The sequence below is a fragment of the Schistocerca serialis genome, chromosome 7 (assembly GCF_023864345.2).
Source record: "Schistocerca serialis cubense isolate TAMUIC-IGC-003099 chromosome 7, iqSchSeri2.2, whole genome shotgun sequence".
NCBI lineage: Eukaryota > Metazoa > Arthropoda > Insecta > Orthoptera > Acrididae > Schistocerca > Schistocerca serialis.
This window is the reverse complement of record NC_064644.1, coordinates 433,890,951-433,911,394: the sequence shown is the minus strand read 5'-3', so window position 1 is coordinate 433,911,394 and position 20,444 is coordinate 433,890,951. Positions and strand designations below refer to the sequence as shown.

The following is a 20,444-nucleotide window of genomic DNA, read 5'->3' as shown; positions in this document are numbered from 1 at the left end:
ATGAAAAAACCATGTTTCAGTGCTTTCGGAAATTCAACCTCCTAATAGAGTGAAACATGGGATGAAAACTTTTATGAAATTATTTCATTAAGAAAGCATTTTCAAAGTTAAATCTATGAAATTTTGCTTTTGGTTTCTCTGCTAGAAATTAAAAAATTCATGTTTCACTTTTTTGGAAATTTCACCCCTAAGTGGGTGAAATAGGGGATGAAAATTTTTAAGAAAATATTTCGTTATATTAAAAAATCTTTGAAGCTAAATCTAAGAAAATTGGTATTTCACTTTTCGGTTAGATATAAAAAGTTTATGTTACAGAATAAAAGTTTCTATGGAAATATCATCACAAGAACGCAAAAGGCATGGTTAACAAAGACTTCGAATTCCATCTATCAGAATCGCTTATTGACCAGAAGTACATTAGAAAAGACCATACTTTTGTGGCCTTAATTAGCGTGAAAGGTTTAGAAGGTGTTGCAGTTTGTGAACGACATAAAATTCGATTAAAGAAAAGCAAAAAAAGAAAAACTGCACAGACCATTGAGCCTTCGCGAGCGAAACAGCAGGCTCTAAGCTAGTTATATGTATGTGACGGATGACGTTTACTTTGTGTGTCTATAATGTACAGAGGTAACTTTTAACTTTAACTGTTTCATTACACCCTAACGTCATGGTACAGTTCTTCATGCTCTTTCCTTAAGGACGTAGAATATTTCAGTCTAGTGAACAACACAAGCCATTGGTATATTTGAACTGTGACTTCATATGATATCTATAGATAGCCTACAATGTTTTCGTTTGTAACTTTCAGTTCTCGTTTGTATTTTGTTTGCAATATGTCATTTAGCTCTTGTTCGGTGGAATGGATAGTGCTATTTACTTACACTGTGTGGGTAGAGATTGGAGATGTGCAGTCCGAGTTTCAGGTTAGGTGCGAAGGTCACAGTCAGATTGTTGCTTGGGGAATCCAACGAAAGTGTCTTGACAATTTTCAATATATATATTGCGCACTCCGTATACACATTCACGTCCCCTATGAATAACCCTATTTCCCCCTGTGACCTGATATCAAGTTTTTGTATGTTTGAGGATATTAATAACATGAATATCTACCACAGAAACCCCTATTCCTTTGAAAGTACCATTATTTTTTCGATCTGTGTGTTGGTCTCTTTTCTTTTTCGTTTTAGTGAAGCTATCAATTGATTGCTTCCGAGGCTCGTATCTGATATGACATAATCGGTCTGTCAGCACGGATCGCTTCGCTTATAAATCCCGTTCCGTCATGTAATTGACATACCGATATTCACAATTTTCTTTCGATTTAATCATCCATAAGGACTGCCTACTTTGTGCAATGTTTTCGTTTGTTAATAGAATCCACTACTTAAATTTTGATTGTGGGAAGTCTGTCAAAAAGCCATTTTCGACTACAATAATTTCTTTGTTGATCTCTTAATATTTTCCATCTAACTTTGTATTTTGTGACTCCTGACTATTTCCGTATCCGAACTCTTAAAGATTTTAAAATAAAACAAAGATTATTTACTTTCTTCATCTTTATTCTTCATGCGTGATTATGTCATAACAGCGCTCTGAGTAGCAGCAACAAACAACACTAGTCGCCATATTTTGTGAACTCAACACACTCAGCATATTAGCTAGGTGGATACAACAGAACAACCTTTATAAACATTGTATACCTCTTTGTTACAACAGACGTTTTGATTTGTGATCGAAATATAATGAAGAAATATTTTTTTCTGGATCATAAATCGTGCCCAGGTTATGTTCAAAGTGGCAGAAAGGGTACTAATGAATCATCAAAGCAGGGGAGAGCAATTTTCTCTTAATTGTTTTCCTAATGGTTTCCTTTGAATTGGGACAGAAATACAATAAAACTTCGTTAACACGAATCCGAAGGGACCGAGAAGAAATTCGGGTTAAGTGAAAAACACAGATTTTAGTAAGTATACATGTACAGCAGTACACTAATGTGTAATACACTACACTATCAAGCACGTTATTGTAGACTTGTAAAATCCAAGTACTCACAAATTATGTACGTTGCTTTCTTGGAAAAAATTAGGTCATGGTTCGCTGACGTCCATGGGAACGATAGTATTTTGTAATTTCACAACCAATTGTAATGATAGCGTGCGTAAACCCAGCAGTGGCGTCGGATGTTGAAGCGAACCGTTCTAAACAGTCCAAGGCTGTAAACATCTCCTGACGGGTAGGTGGAATGGTATCTGTATTCTCTTCCTCTTCACTTTCTTCTGATGACCCTTCTTGCACCTCGTTCTCAGCTTTTGGCACATCCGATTCCACAGAAGCACATACAGCAACATTGTCGTCTACACTAATGAATTCTTCGAAACTAATCCCAGCGTTCGCAACGTCCTGCAGAACTGTCCATTCATCAGGTGAAGTGGCATCTTCTAACTCGTGGATATCTTCAGTGTTGCTACGTCTCCAAGCTCTGTTAAAGCACTTCCCTATATGATGTGGCGATACTGAGTTCCAGGCTGCTGCGATGGCTTTTATTGCGTCAAGCAGATTCCAATTTGGGTTTGCACCATTGTTTTCAGCAGCACGAATTGCACCTCTTACAAGTCGCTTACGATAAGCTCTCTTTATGAGAGAGATTATGCCTTGGTCCAAAGGCTGAAGGCAGTTTGTGGCGTCGGTTGGAAAAAACTGAACCTTTATGTTGGATAGGTTCAGATCATGAACTTTATGGGCAGTACATCTGTCCAATATAAGAAGAACATGTCTATTTTGAGCAACCATTTGGCTGTTGAAACGAAGAAGCCACTTGCGAAATGATGTGCCATCGATCCAAGCTTTCTTCTGGTGAGAGTAGATGCAAGGTAAAGTGTCCATACTTATGTTTTTAAAACAACGTGGTTTCTCGGATTTACCGATAACCCAGGGACGAAACGTCTCACTGCCGTTAGCATTACAGCACAGTACAACAGTCACACGTTCTTTGATTCGTGCTCCACCGTGACACTTATCACCTTTTATCCCCAGGGTGTGATTTGGAAAAAGATTGTAGAAAAATCCAGTTTCATCCATGTTAAACACATCACACGAGGCGTACTTTTCCCTCACTCGGTTGAATTCATGCAACCAGCTGTTCGCACTTTCTTCATCAACTTTATTTGCTTCACCACAAATTTGTACAGATGAAATTGAATGCCTCTTTTGGAACCGATACAACCAACCAGCAGAACAACGGAAGTCTTCGATGCCCATATCTTTAGCAATATCATTTGCTTTTGACTGAATCACAGGGCCAGTTAAAGGTATGTTAGCTGCACACATATGATTGAACCATTCTAGCAGTAACGTCTCGATGTCTTCAAACTTGGCGGTACGAAGTCGTTTACATTTGTTTCCAGAACCTGATGCCGCAGTGTTAATAACTTTTTTTCGATTCTTAATAATCGTAGATAAAGTAGATTTAGGTATTCCAAACTGCCCTGCAGTTGCTGTTTTTTTGGTACCACGGTCCACTTCATCTAGAATCTTCAGCTTTAACTGTACATTTATAGCTGTCTGTTTCCTCTCTGCCATTTTTGCGTGCTACGGTACCGCTTGTAACTGTAGTTTTTATTCAGTATTCCAACTCGATACGGCTACGACTAACAGAACACCTGTCAAATCTTGCGCTGAGTACATTCCTAAATGCTGCTGCACACGTTATTGAATGTCTTACGTCCGCAGCTCGTGGTCGTGCGGTAGCGTTCTCGCTTCCCGCGCCCGGGTTCCCGGGTTCGATTCCCGACGGGGTTAGGGATTTTCTCTGCCTCTTGATGTCTGGGTGTTGTGTGGTGTCCTTAGGTTAGTTAGGTTTAAGTAGTTCTAAGTTCTAGGGGACTGATGACCATAGATGTTTAAGTCCCATAGTGCTCAGAGCCATTTGAACCATTTTCTGAATGTCTTACAATGTACAGCATACGCTGATTGTTGAGGTGATAATCGCGGTTACCGACCTACAATATGTTAAAAACGAGTCAACGATAAGTAAAATTAGCTTCGTAGCTACATTTCCTACATTCATTTCGGAAAAAAATTACGCTTTAGATTACTCTAAGATCGGAAGTTCGTGTTACAGTGAAATTTAATTACGCTAGGAACTGAAACAGAGTTCGTAATTCGCCTTAACCGAAATTCGTGTTAACCGATAAAACATACCATAAGAATTAATGTATTCCTGGCGGGACCAATAATTTTTTCGCGTTAACTGCGAGTTCATCTTATGTGAGTTCGCACTAATGAGGTTATACTGTATTATAGTCTGCTCTGATAAACCCGGTGTTAAACTTGTAGGTTACTTCAATTGTGCAAAACTAAATCAATGGCGGACAGAGGGAAACAGACAAAGTAAATGTATGTAAATATAATATTGCTGAAAGTACAATGATGGGCATTTCTTGTAAATTGTCCTACTTAATGTAGAAATATAGTCTCAGCTACATTTTACTGTCGAATAATTGTAAGCCTAGGTAACACAGCACTATTTATTATTAAACTTTATATATTATAAACGAGTTTATTTCATTTGTCTTTATTCCTATTAGTTTTACAAGAGAAATATTAGATTGTCTGTAGAGATTCGTTTTTTAGTTCATTGCACCACATACAACAATATGTTACAATTTCATTTTATCCTTTATAAAACCGTTCTTGAAAGAGTACCGCTGTAAAAATAATGGTTTCGCTTGTTAAACAGTAATAGTTGCTTTTATACAATGACAGTAGCAGGTTAACATCAGATTTATGATGTCCTCTATGGTGTTAATTCATGTAAGCAAGTTATGCAATTGTATTAATATTCAACCTAAGTAAGTTGAGTATAGGGGATCTCGTATTTGCTCTTTTCCACAAACAAATCTAAAGCAATATGTCATAAAACATGACAGTTCTGGCTTCCATTATAATTGCTCAAAGCCACACAAAAACGACATAAGGCTACAAGAACAAAAATCCTGCCTATATATATGCAATTCTCCTCTAGAACAACGGTAATTAAGCGTTCGAAGAACGTTTTTAAATGTTCGTTTACTCATTTGCTTTTACTATAAATATCAACAGTCTGTTGACGGCATCTCTGATAGATAAGCAAAACTTCAATTTCATTCGAATCAGAAGTGTAAAAACAAATTAGCGTGGATCTATATGGAAAGATACTCCTGTAATTATAAAACTGCAGCCTAGGGTTAAACACAAACAAAAATACACTTGTTGATATTACAGTAAATAAGCAGCAAAATAATGCAGGTAACTCGCACATCGCAAATATCACGCTCTTAATGACATCGTTTTTGTGATTGGCAGTACCAAATGTTGTCGTATAGAAAAAACAAACATATGATCCCTTGCAAACAGACGATTAGAACATGATATCGCAAAACATGGCGACTAAATTTTAAGTGGCTTCAAATATGGCAGCACCTTTGTCAGTCTGCATTGTTTATATAGGTCGTTGGCAATTACACAAACAATGCATAAACAAAACTATTATGTAGATCAAGTTAACAATCCATTGATGCAATTGCGCAATATGTATGAGTATCACAACAGCTACATTTGTAGCTTGGTATTGAAACGTCCCCTTAGAAAAATTTACGAATGATTGTGCTGATAAACCCCTTACGTTATTTGATTTTCAAATAGCTGAGCAGAACTGAACGTACTCAGGCATTACGCTCTTTACTTATCCTGATCAACACTAAACTGGCACACAATAGTTTTAGCGCAACACACTCTGACTTTCAATAATCCCTACAAAAGAATGGCCCTGACTAACAATAACCTATACCTTTCATGAATCACTTACGTCACAAAAATCTTCGTTACTCGAACTACTGCAATACAGCGAACGCCAATACTGCCAGCTAAATAAAAGATTCTAACTACTGAAGGCACTCACTACTGATAGGCATAGATAGCAAATGAAAGATTTTGATACAGAACAAACAATATTTACCTTAATAGTGTTCAAAAGTCATTATATATATATATATATATATATATATATATATATATATATATATATATATGTATATACGTTTATGACATCCAGTCTTACAAATTTACACGTCCAGATCATCCGCTCTCAAAACTCCGCCATCTTTCTCCCCACATCCACCACTGCTGGCGGCTCACCTCTAACTGAGCAACGCTATGCGCTGTTCACGTCCAACTGCCCACCACTACAATAGCGAATATTCCAACAATGCCAACCAGCCACAGACTGCAAACAGCACAGCAATTGATTTTCATACAGAGCGCTACGTGGCGTTACCAACATAAAAACCTAAACAGCCTACTTGCATACAGCCTACTTACAGTATGAACGATATTTCTGTGCCAGAGCGAGATAGCTCCTAGCTGCACTCCACACTTCCCCCGGATTTCTTGCGCTGTTGCCTCAAGACTGCACTTATTAAGAAATCGGGGCTGCACCCCTCAGTGGTTAGACTTCCGATGTAGGGGCAGACTGTGATCATGACATCTGTGTTACAGGACGTGAAACGCCTGCAAGACGCTCTACCCAAAAACATCGTGAAGATGTACAGGGTGCCCGAGGTCGGCTTCACACACATGGACTTCATGTGGGGCCGCAACGCCAGAAGACTGATCTACGACAAGATCTTGGCTTCGATTGTCAACACGGAGCCACCGCTTGACGAGAGGTCTCTGCGGAAGCGGCGAAGCAAACTCTCCTGCGCAGGAGGAAAAAGGCGGGACTGAAGACTCATCGCGTGGGAAGACGTAGACACTTGCCTGCTGAAGAGGATACATACTCTTTGTGTTATATCTACCTCATCTGACCATACTGTGATGGAAATACGTACACACTTACGTGCTCAAGCGGATACATACTCAAAGTGTTACATATACCTCATCTGACGAAAGAGCTTCAGATCGCCAGGCATGACTGCATAACCAGCTCGACAAGGCGATCTGTAGCGATGGTCACTTATACATTGGTACTATTAAGAAATATGGCATGACTGCACTATACTACCGCCTACTTTAGACCACAGAGTAACAGTTAAAATCTTCAAACTTCCTGGCAGATTAAAACTGTGTGCCGGACCGAGACACGAACTCGGGACCTTTGTCTTTCGCGGGCGAGTGCTCTACCAACTGAGCTACCCAAGCACGACTCACAGCTTTACTTCTGCGAGTACCTCGTCTCCTACCTTCCAAACTTTACAGAAGCGCTCCTGCGAGTGCTGGTTCTGCAGGGTTCGCAGGAGAGCTTCTGTAAGGTTTGGAAGGTAGGAGGCGAGGTACTGGCAGAAGTAAAGCTGTCAGGACGGGTCGTGAGTCGTGCTTGGTAGCTCAGTTGGTAGAGCACTTGCGCGCGAAAGGCAAGGTCCCGTGTTCGAGTCTCGGTCCGGCACACAGTTTTATTCTGCCAGGAAGTTTCATATCAGCGCACACTCCGCTGCAGAGTGAACATCTCATTCGAGTTAAAATCTTGCTTCACTCTAACAGTCTACCCAACTATAACGGGAGTGCCCGCATCTCGTGGTCGTGCGGTAGCGTTCTCGCTTCCCACGCCCGGGTTCAATTCCCGGCGGGGTCAGGGATTTTCTCTGCCTCGTGATGGCTGGGTGTTGTGTGCTGTCCTTAGGTTAGTTAGGTTTAAGTAGTTCTAAGTTCTAGGGGACTGATGACCATAGGTGTTAAGTCCCATAGTGCTCAGAGCCATAACGGGAGTGGCATGCGTGCTTCCTGTCTTGCGGCCACAAGTGGTCGTCACGGGTCGGCAATAACCTGTGGGACATTGTAGCAAACGCTTTATGTCTGATCCCGAGGTCTTCTTACCTTTATCGTTGCAGGAAATGGACAAAACAGTACGAACACTCAACTAATGTGGTGCATGACAATATTCAGTGTCCAAACAGACATGTAATGTCCTGGGGCGCTTTGTTATATTATGAACAGTCACAGCTCATCTACAGAATTTTAGACGGCACTTAAAAGTGCTGAGGAATGTCTTCAGACATATTAAAACAATGTATTGGGTATCCACATGAAATTTCCTTGATTTCCAAGTCGTAGAAGATTGGACGTTACACTCTAAAACTAACCTCATTTCCAATTGCAGTTACAAAAACAGCCAAAAAATTAAAAAAATATGACACCTAGAAACTTATGGTTTATGGCAACAAGTAAAATAAATTGAAAAGTTTTGTACAAAAAATTAATTCATTTTTACATGGGCTTCTTTTGTAACTCGTAAAATGTCTGTGCGACATTCTGAACCCATGTCCACACAAGTACGTCAGTGGTGGTGAAGACCATTGCAACCATACTTCTTTTACGGGGATTGCCAAGGCCACGTACGGGCGGGGCACACAAGTTGTCTTTCACATAGTCCTGTAGGAAGAATTCCAGATGGATTATGTCTGGAGACGGCTGTGGCCAGTTGGTTGGTCCACCAAGCTCTATCTATCGCTGTGGAAACATTCGGTCCAGCAAGTCACCAACATGTGAACTTCACTACAGTGGTGCCGGTCCTCCTAGAGGATCAAATTTGGCTGAAGGGGAAGAAGCTGAGGGACAGAAAATTGCTTCCGCTTGTCCACATAAACTGTTCCTGTTGCTTCTGATATGTTCCCGAAAACTGTGGCGGTTTTTCAAACCACAGAGGTGAATGTTGTTCCGATTAAAGTCCTGACTTGTTTGAAATGTTGCTTCGTCAGAGAAAGTTCCTAGATCTCGCCTGACCCGGTCCAGTATCTCAAATTTGCAGCGGAACTGGAAGACGTTTCGCTTCAGTTCTTACACAATTTGCAGTTTGTAAACGTTTAGACGAAACGGTTTAAGCGGCACTTTGTGAGCTACTAAGCGAGAAATGTTTACTCCCGAGATTGTAGGTGACTTCATGGACTTCTTTGGAAGGTATCTCTGACCTTCTCCATTTCATCAGATGTGCTACTGTCAGAACCTGTCTATTTACACTCCCAATGGCTAGTCATACCAAGCCTTAATCGGCTGGTGGTTCCCTTTGAAATCAGGTCGAAAATTTCTTTGGTCAGCAATGAATGATTTCGTTTCCGTATACCAAAGAATTCCTGAGGTATAGTCATTTCTGGTAATTATGTAACACCTGAAACAAAACAAAAGGAATCGTATCTAAGAAAGAAAATCTGTACAAAGCTTTTTGAGCTCCTTTGCAATGATGCCTCAAAACCCCAAGTATATACATAATATTGCTTCTAGGAAATTCGGGAGCTTTCTAGAGGACATCATGTATTACACTAAGAAGATAGGAAGTTCTCAGAATACAAACAATATGTGGTCAGCTTTAAAGAAATGTCAGAATATGGATGTTCAACGTACCACACATTTTCTCCAGGAGAATGATACAATTAGTGATACACAAGTGTTGTTCAAAATGTTACGGTAATAGCTGTGTAATACTTCTCTCAATTCTGTACAATTAGTAAATGTTTTTATCCTTCACGTAGAATAATTTTGTATACTTTTCCAAGTGCTTGTAAATCATATTTTTCAACAACAAAAAAATACGTTTGTATGTTTTTGAAAATGTTTGAAAACCACATTTGCCATCCAGAAATTACACAACCGAAACCCAGTATACCTGTAACTCACTCCTGGACAGTATTCCGTCTCACTTTCGCAGAACGTGTCCACTCACTCTCATACGAAGTTGCAACAGTAACGATCTCTCCACAAACCACTATTCTACTGCGGATGAAAACTTTCTTGATAACGGTCAAAAGCACAACGCCATTCTGAAGATCACTGATGCCACACAAACTGAAGAACATGAAAACACCTGCATGACAAACGCTCTGCAGCTGTTAAATGTAGCGCCTGCTACAGCCGATAGCCAATAAACTGTAAACGAACCAGCCAATCGGCCAGTAACACCGCCTTCAGTAGCAGAGTTTCCACACGTTTACTTTAACTTTGAAATAATTATTATTAATGCTTATGTGGATATATACTTCTGGAAATTAAACGGAAAGGTAAGTGATATAACTGAGCATTGATAGAAAACTCCAGAAGAATACTTTCGGAGAGAAGTGAAAACATGAAAATTACACCTACTCTGTTACAATCGTATGAGTGTACTCTCAAATTTGTAACAAATTTGTAGTTTCTCACTTAGAATTCTGGAGGAGGCTTAGAATTTAAGATTGGCAGAGTTTGGTTCGCCTAGCAACAACAAAATACGATACCGGTGCGTGAAAAGTGATAAAATGTGAGGTTCATCATTATGTGGATTAGGCGTCTTTGACGATTATTTTCAAAAAAATAATAAATACGTCTGAGTTTCGTAGGACTTTCCCGGTTTCTGGGGTATTGTACAACTAAAAAACAATTCGATATCTCTAATGTGAAAGGCACGAACTGGAGAAGAGAATGATTTAAATATTGCAACAATGAGTTTAAATTTTTGATATTATACTCACATATATAGTCTGAGTAACTTGGACAAAAGGTCGAGAAACAATGTTATCTTCTAGGCATCTGTAAATTTTATCCAAGGTTTTTCTCTCATTATTTACACAAGCTACTTTCTTTGGCGTTATAGGTTAAGACCTTAAAGGGAACTTGCAATTCTTGTAGCGTAGCAGATCCTGAAATTAAAACATAATCGGGGTTAATTTAGAGTCGCCTAACGCTCAGATAAATATGGCATCAGTCAGAATGCAGCCCACCTTTGTATGCTGTTCTCGTCTACGGGATGAGACAGTCTTTGCTTGCAAGCTCCTAGAAGTCACTCTGATCATTGTCAAGCCATTGGAAGCAGCTTCAAATAGATGTGTTGCATGACATACTGAGAGTGATGTATGTATCGAAGGTCTTTCAAATACTATCCTCCCCACTGATATTGCCTCATCCTTACGAAGTACGGGATCTGTCGCCGATTGGCCATTTCACTGTGCGTCTCATTTCAGTGACAGGTTTAGTGCTCATGTTCAGGTGAGGCAGCGACTACGGAGAACACTCTGATCAAAGCGTCTGAGGTGCTACCTTCCACTGAAAATGGAGCTGAACCAGCCAGATATACTTCACCTATTAGGAAGCATGTGCAGTATGGTAGTCTTCGATCGGTTGTCAGCAGTTAAAATATACTCCAAACAACGGTACTCCTTTGAGAAAAGGTAGCGAGGAATGGTGCAGTTCACCTTAAACGTGCCTGGTGGCGTCATTCAATGCGTTGAAGACGCTTTTACAACAGCTACTGAGGGTCAAGGATGCATCACGCTGCAGATTGTAACAATATTACAATAGATGTTGCCTTTCGTCTGGGTACCGAGATTATATTTGGATCTTTCCAGCGGTGAGAGTTAAGAAGAATCAACCTTGCTTACCGAAGTACAACAAGACTGCCAGTCTGCAGAATTGTTCCTGGAACTGATAGGAGCCCTCTGGTGCCGTGCCGAGTAGAAAGCTTAAGAAAGAGACTTCGAAAGTTTAGTGACAAACTATTCTGTAACTTCCTGAATTTATGCCAGAGGGTCGAGAATCGTAGGGGCCCCTAATGGGTCAGCGTTGCACTACGAATCAGGTAACTGACTGTGAGGAGTACAGTTGACCATAGGCGGCTCTGCATCCAATTCAGCTAATAATAGGCGGAGTATAATTGTAAGACTCAAAGAACTGGCCCCCGGAGGTTTAACGATTTAAATCCTAGTGATCAAATGTCGAAGCATTCACAATGCCGTTCCAGACTTCGAAGTAGACCTAAAGAGCAGTGGAGCTCGTAGAGGGTGACAATTATTGAATTATATGAAAAAAACGTAAATTAGTTACAAACTATGGCGTGCATACACCTTTTTCAACATGCCTGCCATCATGGGCGATGATGTGGTGCGGACGAATAGTGAAGACGCTTGTGGGAGATGGAAGTACTTTGTCACAGTGCACAAGAAATTGGAAACAACCAAGACAACATGCGAGACTGGTCAAGACTCAGTATCAAGCGTGGACATAAACTTGTAATTTTAATCTTTTCATCGAACAGTTGACTCACTACCAGTTTAACCGAAAAGTCTGGAGAATGGCTGTTTTCAGCTCAGCAATGGTTTTGGGGTGATTGTTGTATGAATGAAATGAAGTCCCATGCTTCTTTACAGAGCGTAGGGGAACGATGCGGAAGACCCGCACCGCCTTACTAGGCAAGGTCCTAATGGAGGTGGTTTGCCGTTGCCTTCCTCCGACCGTAATGGGGATGAATGATGATGATGAAGACGACACAACAACACCCAGTCATCTCGAGGCAGGAAAAATCCCTGACCCCGCCGGGAATCGAACCCGGGACCCCGTGCTCGGGAAGCGAGAACGCTACCGCGAGACCACGAGGGCGGACATTGTTGTATAACTTGTCCTTAAAACAGCCCTACACAAAGGAGTCGCATGTGTTCAGATCTGGAGAATATGGCGGCTAAACGAGGCCCATGCCAGTTGCCTCTGGGTGACCCAAAGCCAAAATGCGGTTCCCAAAATGCTCCTCCCGCACATCAGACTCTCTCCTGCTCCATGGGGTTGAGCTCCACATCTTGTTGGAATCAGGGTCACTTTGAATAATGGGGATAAAATCATCTTCGAAAATCTTCACGTACCGTTCGGTAGTCACCGTGGCATCAAGGAACATCGCACTAATTATTCGTGACTGGACATCGCACACCACACAGTCACCCATTGAGGGTGAAGAGACTTCCCGATCGCGAAATGCGGATTCTCAGTCCCCCAAAATGCGCCAAATTTACTTATTGACGAACCCATCCAAACGAAAGTGGGCTTCTTCGCTAAACCAAAACCCCCATCATGCCCCGCAGTCAGCCGTGCAGTTTTAACGTCTTAGCGCATAAGGCTTGTGGAAGATGGAAGTGCTTTATTTGTCACAGAGCACAAGAAATTCGAAACAACCAAGACAACATGCGAGACTGGTCAAGACTCAGTATCAAGCGTGACCATAAACTTGTAATTTTAATCTTTTCATCGAACAATTGACTCACTACCAGTTTAACCGAAAAGTTTGTAGAAAACCTCAGTTCGCTAATATGTTCGCCATCATACTGTCATCGTCATTCAACAGTCAATTGGGGTAGTTCGTTTTGTAAATGATGGGCATCACAAGATATCCAAAGGAACAGAACTAAATACCTAATCTCAAAGATACCTAGAGTATGTAACTCCGAAGACCACTCATGACGGAAGTATTTTAGATCTAATGTCAACAAACAAACTTTTTTGCAGTTTTCCGTACTGTAAGTGGTATCAGTGATCAATAGTCAGTTGTACTAAAGAACAAAAAGCAGATAACACAAGAAAGATTATATACGTGTTCAGTATGATAGATGAAGAGGCAGTCGGGTCGTTTCTCAAAGAGGAACTAAAAACATTTACCTGTGGGCAGAGGCATTTACAAAAACTGTGGCTGAAGTTTAAAAGAATAGTCGATCATACACTGAACAGATGTGTATCTAGTAGGATAGTTCATTATGGGAGGGACCCTAAGTGTTATGCAGTCACTGTAAATAAACTTCGAAAGAAATAGAGATTACCACAAAACAGGTGTAAAACAAAGAATAGAGCTATAGATAGAGATGCTAAATGAAAGTTGTTTGGCTGTCAGGATCACAATGTGTGAAGCTTTTAGCGACTGCTCTAGTAGAATCTTATCGAAGGATCCCTCCTAAAGAAATCATAGACAAAAGTAGTCATTGGCATCGAAGGTGGTGACCAGACCCCCATGGATGACGCAGGAACTGAAATTGAGGGTAGCAAAGCAAAACAAATGGCGAACTCTATTTTCAAATGATTCTTCACTAACGATGATATAGAAACATTTCCCCAGTTGTCGCCCCACTTAAAAAGGTCAGTGCTTTAAATATTAGTTTGGCGGAGAGAAACAGTTAAAATTACTAAAATTAATATGCGCTTCAGGGCTTTATTGGATTCCTGTCAGATTCTATGTAGAATTTTCATCTAAATTAGCTCCCATGTTAACCAGAAGATACCGCAGATACCGTTATTAAATAACTCTGGCCGGTGACTGGAAGAAACCACAGGCTGCACCTGTCTACAAGAAAGGTAGCAGAAGTGATCGAGGAACTTACAGTCTACTTTAAATGACGCGGAACTGTTATAAAATCCTACGATCTTCACCCGTGGTCTAGGAACCAGGGATAAGTAACAGTAACTTGTTTCATCGTTGTCTGCTTTTAATACCTACGATGCACAACTTTCTCCTCTTCAAAACAAAAAGCAAATAAATCCTCATTGCATAGCAAGTCATGGCGGTACGGTAGTTCAGCGTGTTCGGTCAGTGGGTTAATTTCCCTTAAAATGCAACAAACTGAGATCAAAAAAGAAAAAAAAGGGGCCTGGTGACTTTGACGAGCAATCAAAACATCCTGGGTTCCGGGTTCTAACCCAGGCACTACTTAAATTTTGTTAAATTTTGAATAAAAAATCATCTGCAGTGGCGGCCGCAGACTTCTGGCATTAGAAGTCACACTTGCTCTTGTCTACGAAATCTTGTCAAAGAGGTCAGAGGAACAGACAGAGGTTCAGGGAACTAAAAGTCGGAATAACCAGCAATGATCAATGTGGTGATACCCTCTCCATTGGCAAAAGATTCCGGAATAGTCCCCCATTTGGATCTCAGGGAAGGGACTGCCGCACCAACGTCGACAACGATAGTTCAGGTACACATGCCACGGTCGCAAGCAGAAGACGAAGAGACAGAAAATATGTGAGGTTACTGAACGGCTAATTCAGTATGTAAAGGGAGATAAAATTCTAGTAATCATGGGGGGTGCAATGCGTTGTAGGGGAAGGAGTAGAAGGACTGGTACGTGAGAATATGGGATCGGCAGTAGCAATGAGAAAGAAGAAAGACTAATTGATTTCTGTAATAAACCTCAGATGAAAATAGCGAACAGTTCGTACAAGGATCGCAATAGTAGGATGTATACTTGGAAAAGCCCCAGAGACACGGGAAGATTCCATCTGGGTTGCATTATGATCAGACAGAGATACCGAACTGAGATATTGGATTGTAAGGCGTAATCAGGAGCAGATATGGATTGAGATTACCGTTCAATAATGATGAAGATTACATAGGTAAAAGGAAGGCAGTCGCGAAGACACCTTAGTTAACAGAAGAAATAATTTAACTGATCGACAAAAGAAGGAAGTACAAAAATGTTCAGGGGAATTCAGGAATACAGAAATGTAAATTCATTGAATGGAATAGGAAACGCAGGGCAGGTAAGGTGATATGGCTGAAGGAAAGATGTGAAGAAATCGATAAACAAATGATCGTCGCGATGACTGACTCAGCATACAGAAAAGTCAAAACAATTTTCGGTGAAATTAAAAGCAATGATGGTGAAATTAAGAATGCAGTGGGAATTCTACTGTTAAACATAGAGGAGACAGCGGATAGGTGGAAGGAGTACATTGGGGTTTGGGGTGAAGACTTCTCTGATAACGTAAAAGAAGGAACTGGAGTTGCTATGAAAGACAACGGGGCATCGAGAATTAAATTTTAAAACAGCGCTGGAAGATTTAGGATGAAATAAGGCAGAATGGAAGTCCTAAAATTACTGAGGGAACTGTCAAAGAAATGACCAAGTTGGTGCATCGACTCTATGAGACCGGAGATGTAACTCAAATGGTGCCCAGGCGCTCAGGAAGAGAACTGGACCAGGGTTTGGCTAAACATCATTATTTGTAAAACATTTGTTATAAAACGTTATAACTGCAAACATCCAGTTTTACAACAGGCAAACTTTCTGAATATACCCACCGGCCGCGGTGACCGATCGGTTCTAGGCGCTACAGTTTGGAACCGCGCGACCGCTACGGTCGCAGGTTCGATTCCTGCCTCGGGCATGGATGTTTGTGATGTCCTTAGGTTAGTTAGGTTTAAGTAGTTCTAAGTTCTAGGGGACTGATGACCTTAGAAGTTAAGTCCCATAGTGCTCAGAGCCATTTGAACCATTTTCTGAATACTAAAATGTAAACTTTCGCGGTCGGAAATATCATGTCCATTATAATTATCCGGGCTGTTATGCCGTGGTCGGTTGATGAATTCTGTGGTGATTCCCAACGTTTCGTCTCCGACTACGGGAGACATCTTCAAGGGGGTCCTTACAGAAACAGTGAGAATATTAGCCAATGCAAAACCGCCGAAAAGTAATATAACTGTGGGTGAGAGAAGAGCTTTAAAACTCCTGAATGACGACGATAGTACTTTGGTTCTCCCAGCTGACAAAGGAAGCGCAACGGTGGTTATGGATGTGGCCGACTATCAGAGAAAAATTACGGATCTACTGGATCCGCAAGCATATAGGAAGCTGAATAAGGACCCCACTGATAACGTTCTCGGAACTGTGTCGCGGTTAATAAAAAAGTCCTCCATTGAAGAGAGTGTACAGAAAGGTCTCTGCAGTTCGGTTGCGCTACCACCGAGGCTTTATGGATTGCCCAAAATTCATAAAGAAAATGTTCCGTTAAGACCGATACTAAGTGCCATTGGTTCGCCCACCTACTCGTTAGCCAAGTTTTTGACTACGCTGTTAAAACCATATGTGGGCCGTTCGGTCTCGTATATAAAGAATTCGACACATTTCATCAGCAGATTGAATGGCATAGTGGTCCAGCCGGAGGACATATTGGTCAGCTTCGATGTGGTATCGCTGTTTACCATGGTTCCACTTAATGATGTATTGGAACAGCTGGATCGAATTTTTCCTGCCGATATTTTAGAGCTGTTTAAGTGTTGTTTGACGACCACATACTTCAAGTGGAATGAACAGTTTTATGAGCAAACGGATGGCGTGGCTATGGGAAGCCCCCTAAGTCCCGTAATTGCAAACTTCTTTATGGAGAAATTCGAAGAACAGGCCTTAGGTACTGCCAGCAAGAAACCAAATGTATGGTTCCGATACGTGGATAACACGTTTGTGTTGTGGAGACATGGTAGGGAGGAACTAAGCCGGTTCCACGAACATCTGAACAGTATAAACTCAAGAATTCAGTTTACAATGGAGGAGGAGGTAGACGGCAAACTACATTTCCTCGATGTGCTTGTGTTTAGAAACGAAAATGGTAGTTTGGGCCACTCAGTGTGCCGCAAACTCACGCACACGGACCGTTATTTGCACCGGGTTTCGAACCACCACCCACAACAGAAGCGGGGTGTTATCAAGACGTTAGCGGACAGAGCTAGAAATATTTGTGAACCCGAGTTGCTCGATGCTGAGATGGAACATCTCCACAATGCACTAACGAAGAACAGATATTCGTCCGCCGAAATAAAACGTGCGTTGAGGCAGCCACGCAGACATCATACTGACGTACAGGCTACTGCAAAATCTAAGGTTTTCCTGCTGTTTGTTAAAAATGTAACGGAAAGAATAGGGAGGATCTTGACGAAGCGGAATATTACCGTAATTTACAAGCCCACCAGGAAGATACAGGAATACCTTAAACCTGCCAAGGACGCTCGCAAACCATTGGAAAAATCTGGAGTGTATATGATCCCATGCATCTGTGGTGATGTTTATGTGGGTACCACCAAAAGAACTGTTTCTAAACGTTTGGAAGAGCACAAGGGAAATTGTAGAAGAGGAGAAACGGAACGATCAGCTGTTGCGGAGCATGCTTTCCAGCCAGGGAACCACAATATTCGTTTCAAGGAGACGCAAGTACTAGCGGCCACGAGCGGATACTACGAAAGGCTCTACAGGGAGGCAATCGAAATCGCTAAACACCCAAATAATTTCAACCGAAAGGAGGAGGGCGTCAAATTAAACGGTATATGGATGCCAGTGTTAAAGAAGATGTGTACCACTCGTCCACTACTGGGTGATGGCAACGGCGATCGACGGCAACGGACAGCGGATAATTGCACTGACGTTTTCAAAACACGTGACGTCACGCCGCGGCGCGGGGGCGCGCGGACACGGAATTTAGCGGCAGTCAGTAGCGAGCCAGTGTGTGTGTTGGACCTTCCATCAAGCTAGGACCCCCTTGAAGATGTCTCCCGCAGTCGGAGACGAAACGTTGGGAATCACCACAGAATTCATCAACCGACCACGGCATAACAGCCCGGATAATTATAATGGACATTTTCTGAATATACCCAACGAGTATTGCCGCTAAGTAAATTTGAAATAGACTGAATGTGAAAGAGTTCTTTAGCAACATAAGAACAAGATAACACTTAAATAAAACTTGAACAAGAAATAATGGTTTACACATTTAGGGAAAAAAGGAAAAAAACTATCGTTGTGAAAATGTGGTGAAATTATTCTAGTAAAGAGGATCAGCTGATCTTCTAGAATCTTATCCCAGAACACAAATCTACGAGAGGGATCCCGACTAATATGAAACCAAGAATACGATGGGTAGTAAGAACAATTACTTATAGATGCAACCCATTAACATATAGCCTCTACAGCTGAATACCCATTTAATTAAGAAAACTTTGCCAGTGCCAAAAAACTTTGCCTTTAAAAAATTAAATTAAGAAACGTCCAATTACGGCTTTTCAAAAATTTTAACAACCTGGCCCATGACCGTCCAGCACCTCGGAAAACATAAACCCATCAGAGTGTAACTCTTGAACCCACGTTAACTGAAACACTAGATAGGCTAATTTCTCCTATAAAAAGTAAAATAAAACAAAAAAATACAATTATTGTGTCAGACGCCCGTAATAATGTTATGTCACTTCGTTTTCTGCGGCGTGAGGTGACGTAGGAGCCGGCAGACACGGCGAATACGATGTCGGCAGCCAATGTACGTAGGCGCCCTTTCCACAACAGAACTACGAGACCAACAAGTACAGTGTTCTCTGCATGTGTCACAACAGCCGTAAGACTGGAAAAACTAAGGGAGCGTCTAAGTTGCGGCACCACTAGCCCCTTTCACAATCTCCCGTATTCGGGTTTTCAGTCAGGAAAGGATTCCCTTGGCAGGCACTACCTCCACAAAAGTCGACATTTCTCCGCACATGGAGCCACCAATCGTGTATACAATTTGAAAAATTTTCACACTGTCAGATTTTCTGCTGACCATAAGAACCAACAATATGATTACTAGAACCACATATCCGGTATTGCAGCCTCTTGATTCTGACCGGCATCGGGAGGCAAGATACCGGGACAGGAAAGAAACCCAGACACCACCGATATAGCCTTCTCCTAACTTAGCCTGTCTAACGTGCTTAACCAGCTGCAGGCTCAGTGGGCCAGCGGACAGCATGCCAATCCGTTAATCCAAAAACCAAGTACATTTGAATCGAAGTCCCCAAAACACCATACCTACGCACATTAGCTCGTACAAACTGAATCCCCAGATAAGAGTAAAATGAGTTGACGTACAAAAGAAATAAATTTTGGGGTTCAAGGAACACACAGAGCGCCCGCCGATGTGGCCGAGGGGTTCTAGGAGCTTTGGAACCGCGCTGCTGACACGGTCGCAGGTTCGAATCCTGCCTCTGTCGTGGAGGTGTGTGATGTCCTTAGGTTGGTTAGGTTTAAGTAGTTCTAAGTCTAGGGGACTAATGACCTCAGATGTTAAGTCCCATAGCGCTCAGATCCATTTTTGAACACGCAGAGCCAAGATCGCTTACAATAATGCGCATTCGGGAGTAACTGCGGAGAACTACCCTGTCAACAGGCGGCCAACCCGACCAAACCAGGGACCCCGCACGGAGCATCACTCCCAACCGAGGCGTCCGACTTGATGCCGCAAACCGCTCTGCCGCTGACAGCAGCCCACAGCCGCTCCCCTAGTTAGAAAAGGTTCTCTGTGGCGAGGAACCACCAATTCGCTGGTTCCCGTGGAAGGTGATTTGACACAAGAAAGGTTCCATGGGGCATCCTCCGTCACCAGAACAATAAAGCGCGCCGCCTCTCACAGATCCGGCAACCGGCTCTCCTTGATCCGACTAACATGACCTCGTGATGTGTAAGGCTTGTGGAAGTCACTAAGCACTCCCAGTCTCAAATACTGGGTAATTTGCACTCTATGTCTCACAGTTTCTAACTTTGATATATTTCCAGCTGGTGATACCCCACACATCTTACAGGAGGAGCGTTCGATAGGTAATGCAACAAATTTTTCTGAAAGCAGATTGGTTTTTTCATGATTCCAATAGATAATATTGTTACACACACTTTTGGCTATAAAACCTTAATTTTCAAAGCGACGGCCTTACGCCACCTTATTAGGAGGACCTGTATGCCCGCATAGAATCCCGGTACTGGTCGACGTAGAAGCCGACGCCTTGCTGCATTAATAACCTCCCCATTATCCACGTACTGCTTCCCCCGGAGTGGGCCAAAAAGTTGCAAGTCGGAAGGTGCGTGATCCGCGCTGTAGGGTGCATGAGGAGCAACAGTGCACTGAATTTCTGT

At 41.9% G+C, this 20,444-nt stretch overlaps 1 protein-coding gene across 2 annotated transcripts in view; it reads left to right on the top strand.

Annotated features, from left to right (window-relative positions):
• LOC126412717 (lipase 3-like) overlaps positions 1-9,540 on the top strand; it is a 209,981-nt gene extending 200,441 nt beyond the window's left edge. For both annotated transcript variants that reach the window (XM_050082435.1, XM_050082436.1), the window contains exon 8: positions 6,535-9,540. In XM_050082435.1, coding sequence (XP_049938392.1) covers positions 6,535-6,762 — 228 coding nt within the window. In that variant the 3' untranslated portion in view covers positions 6,763-9,540. The remainder of the gene's footprint in view (positions 1-6,534) is intronic.
• Positions 9,541-20,444: the final 10,904 nt, after the last annotated feature.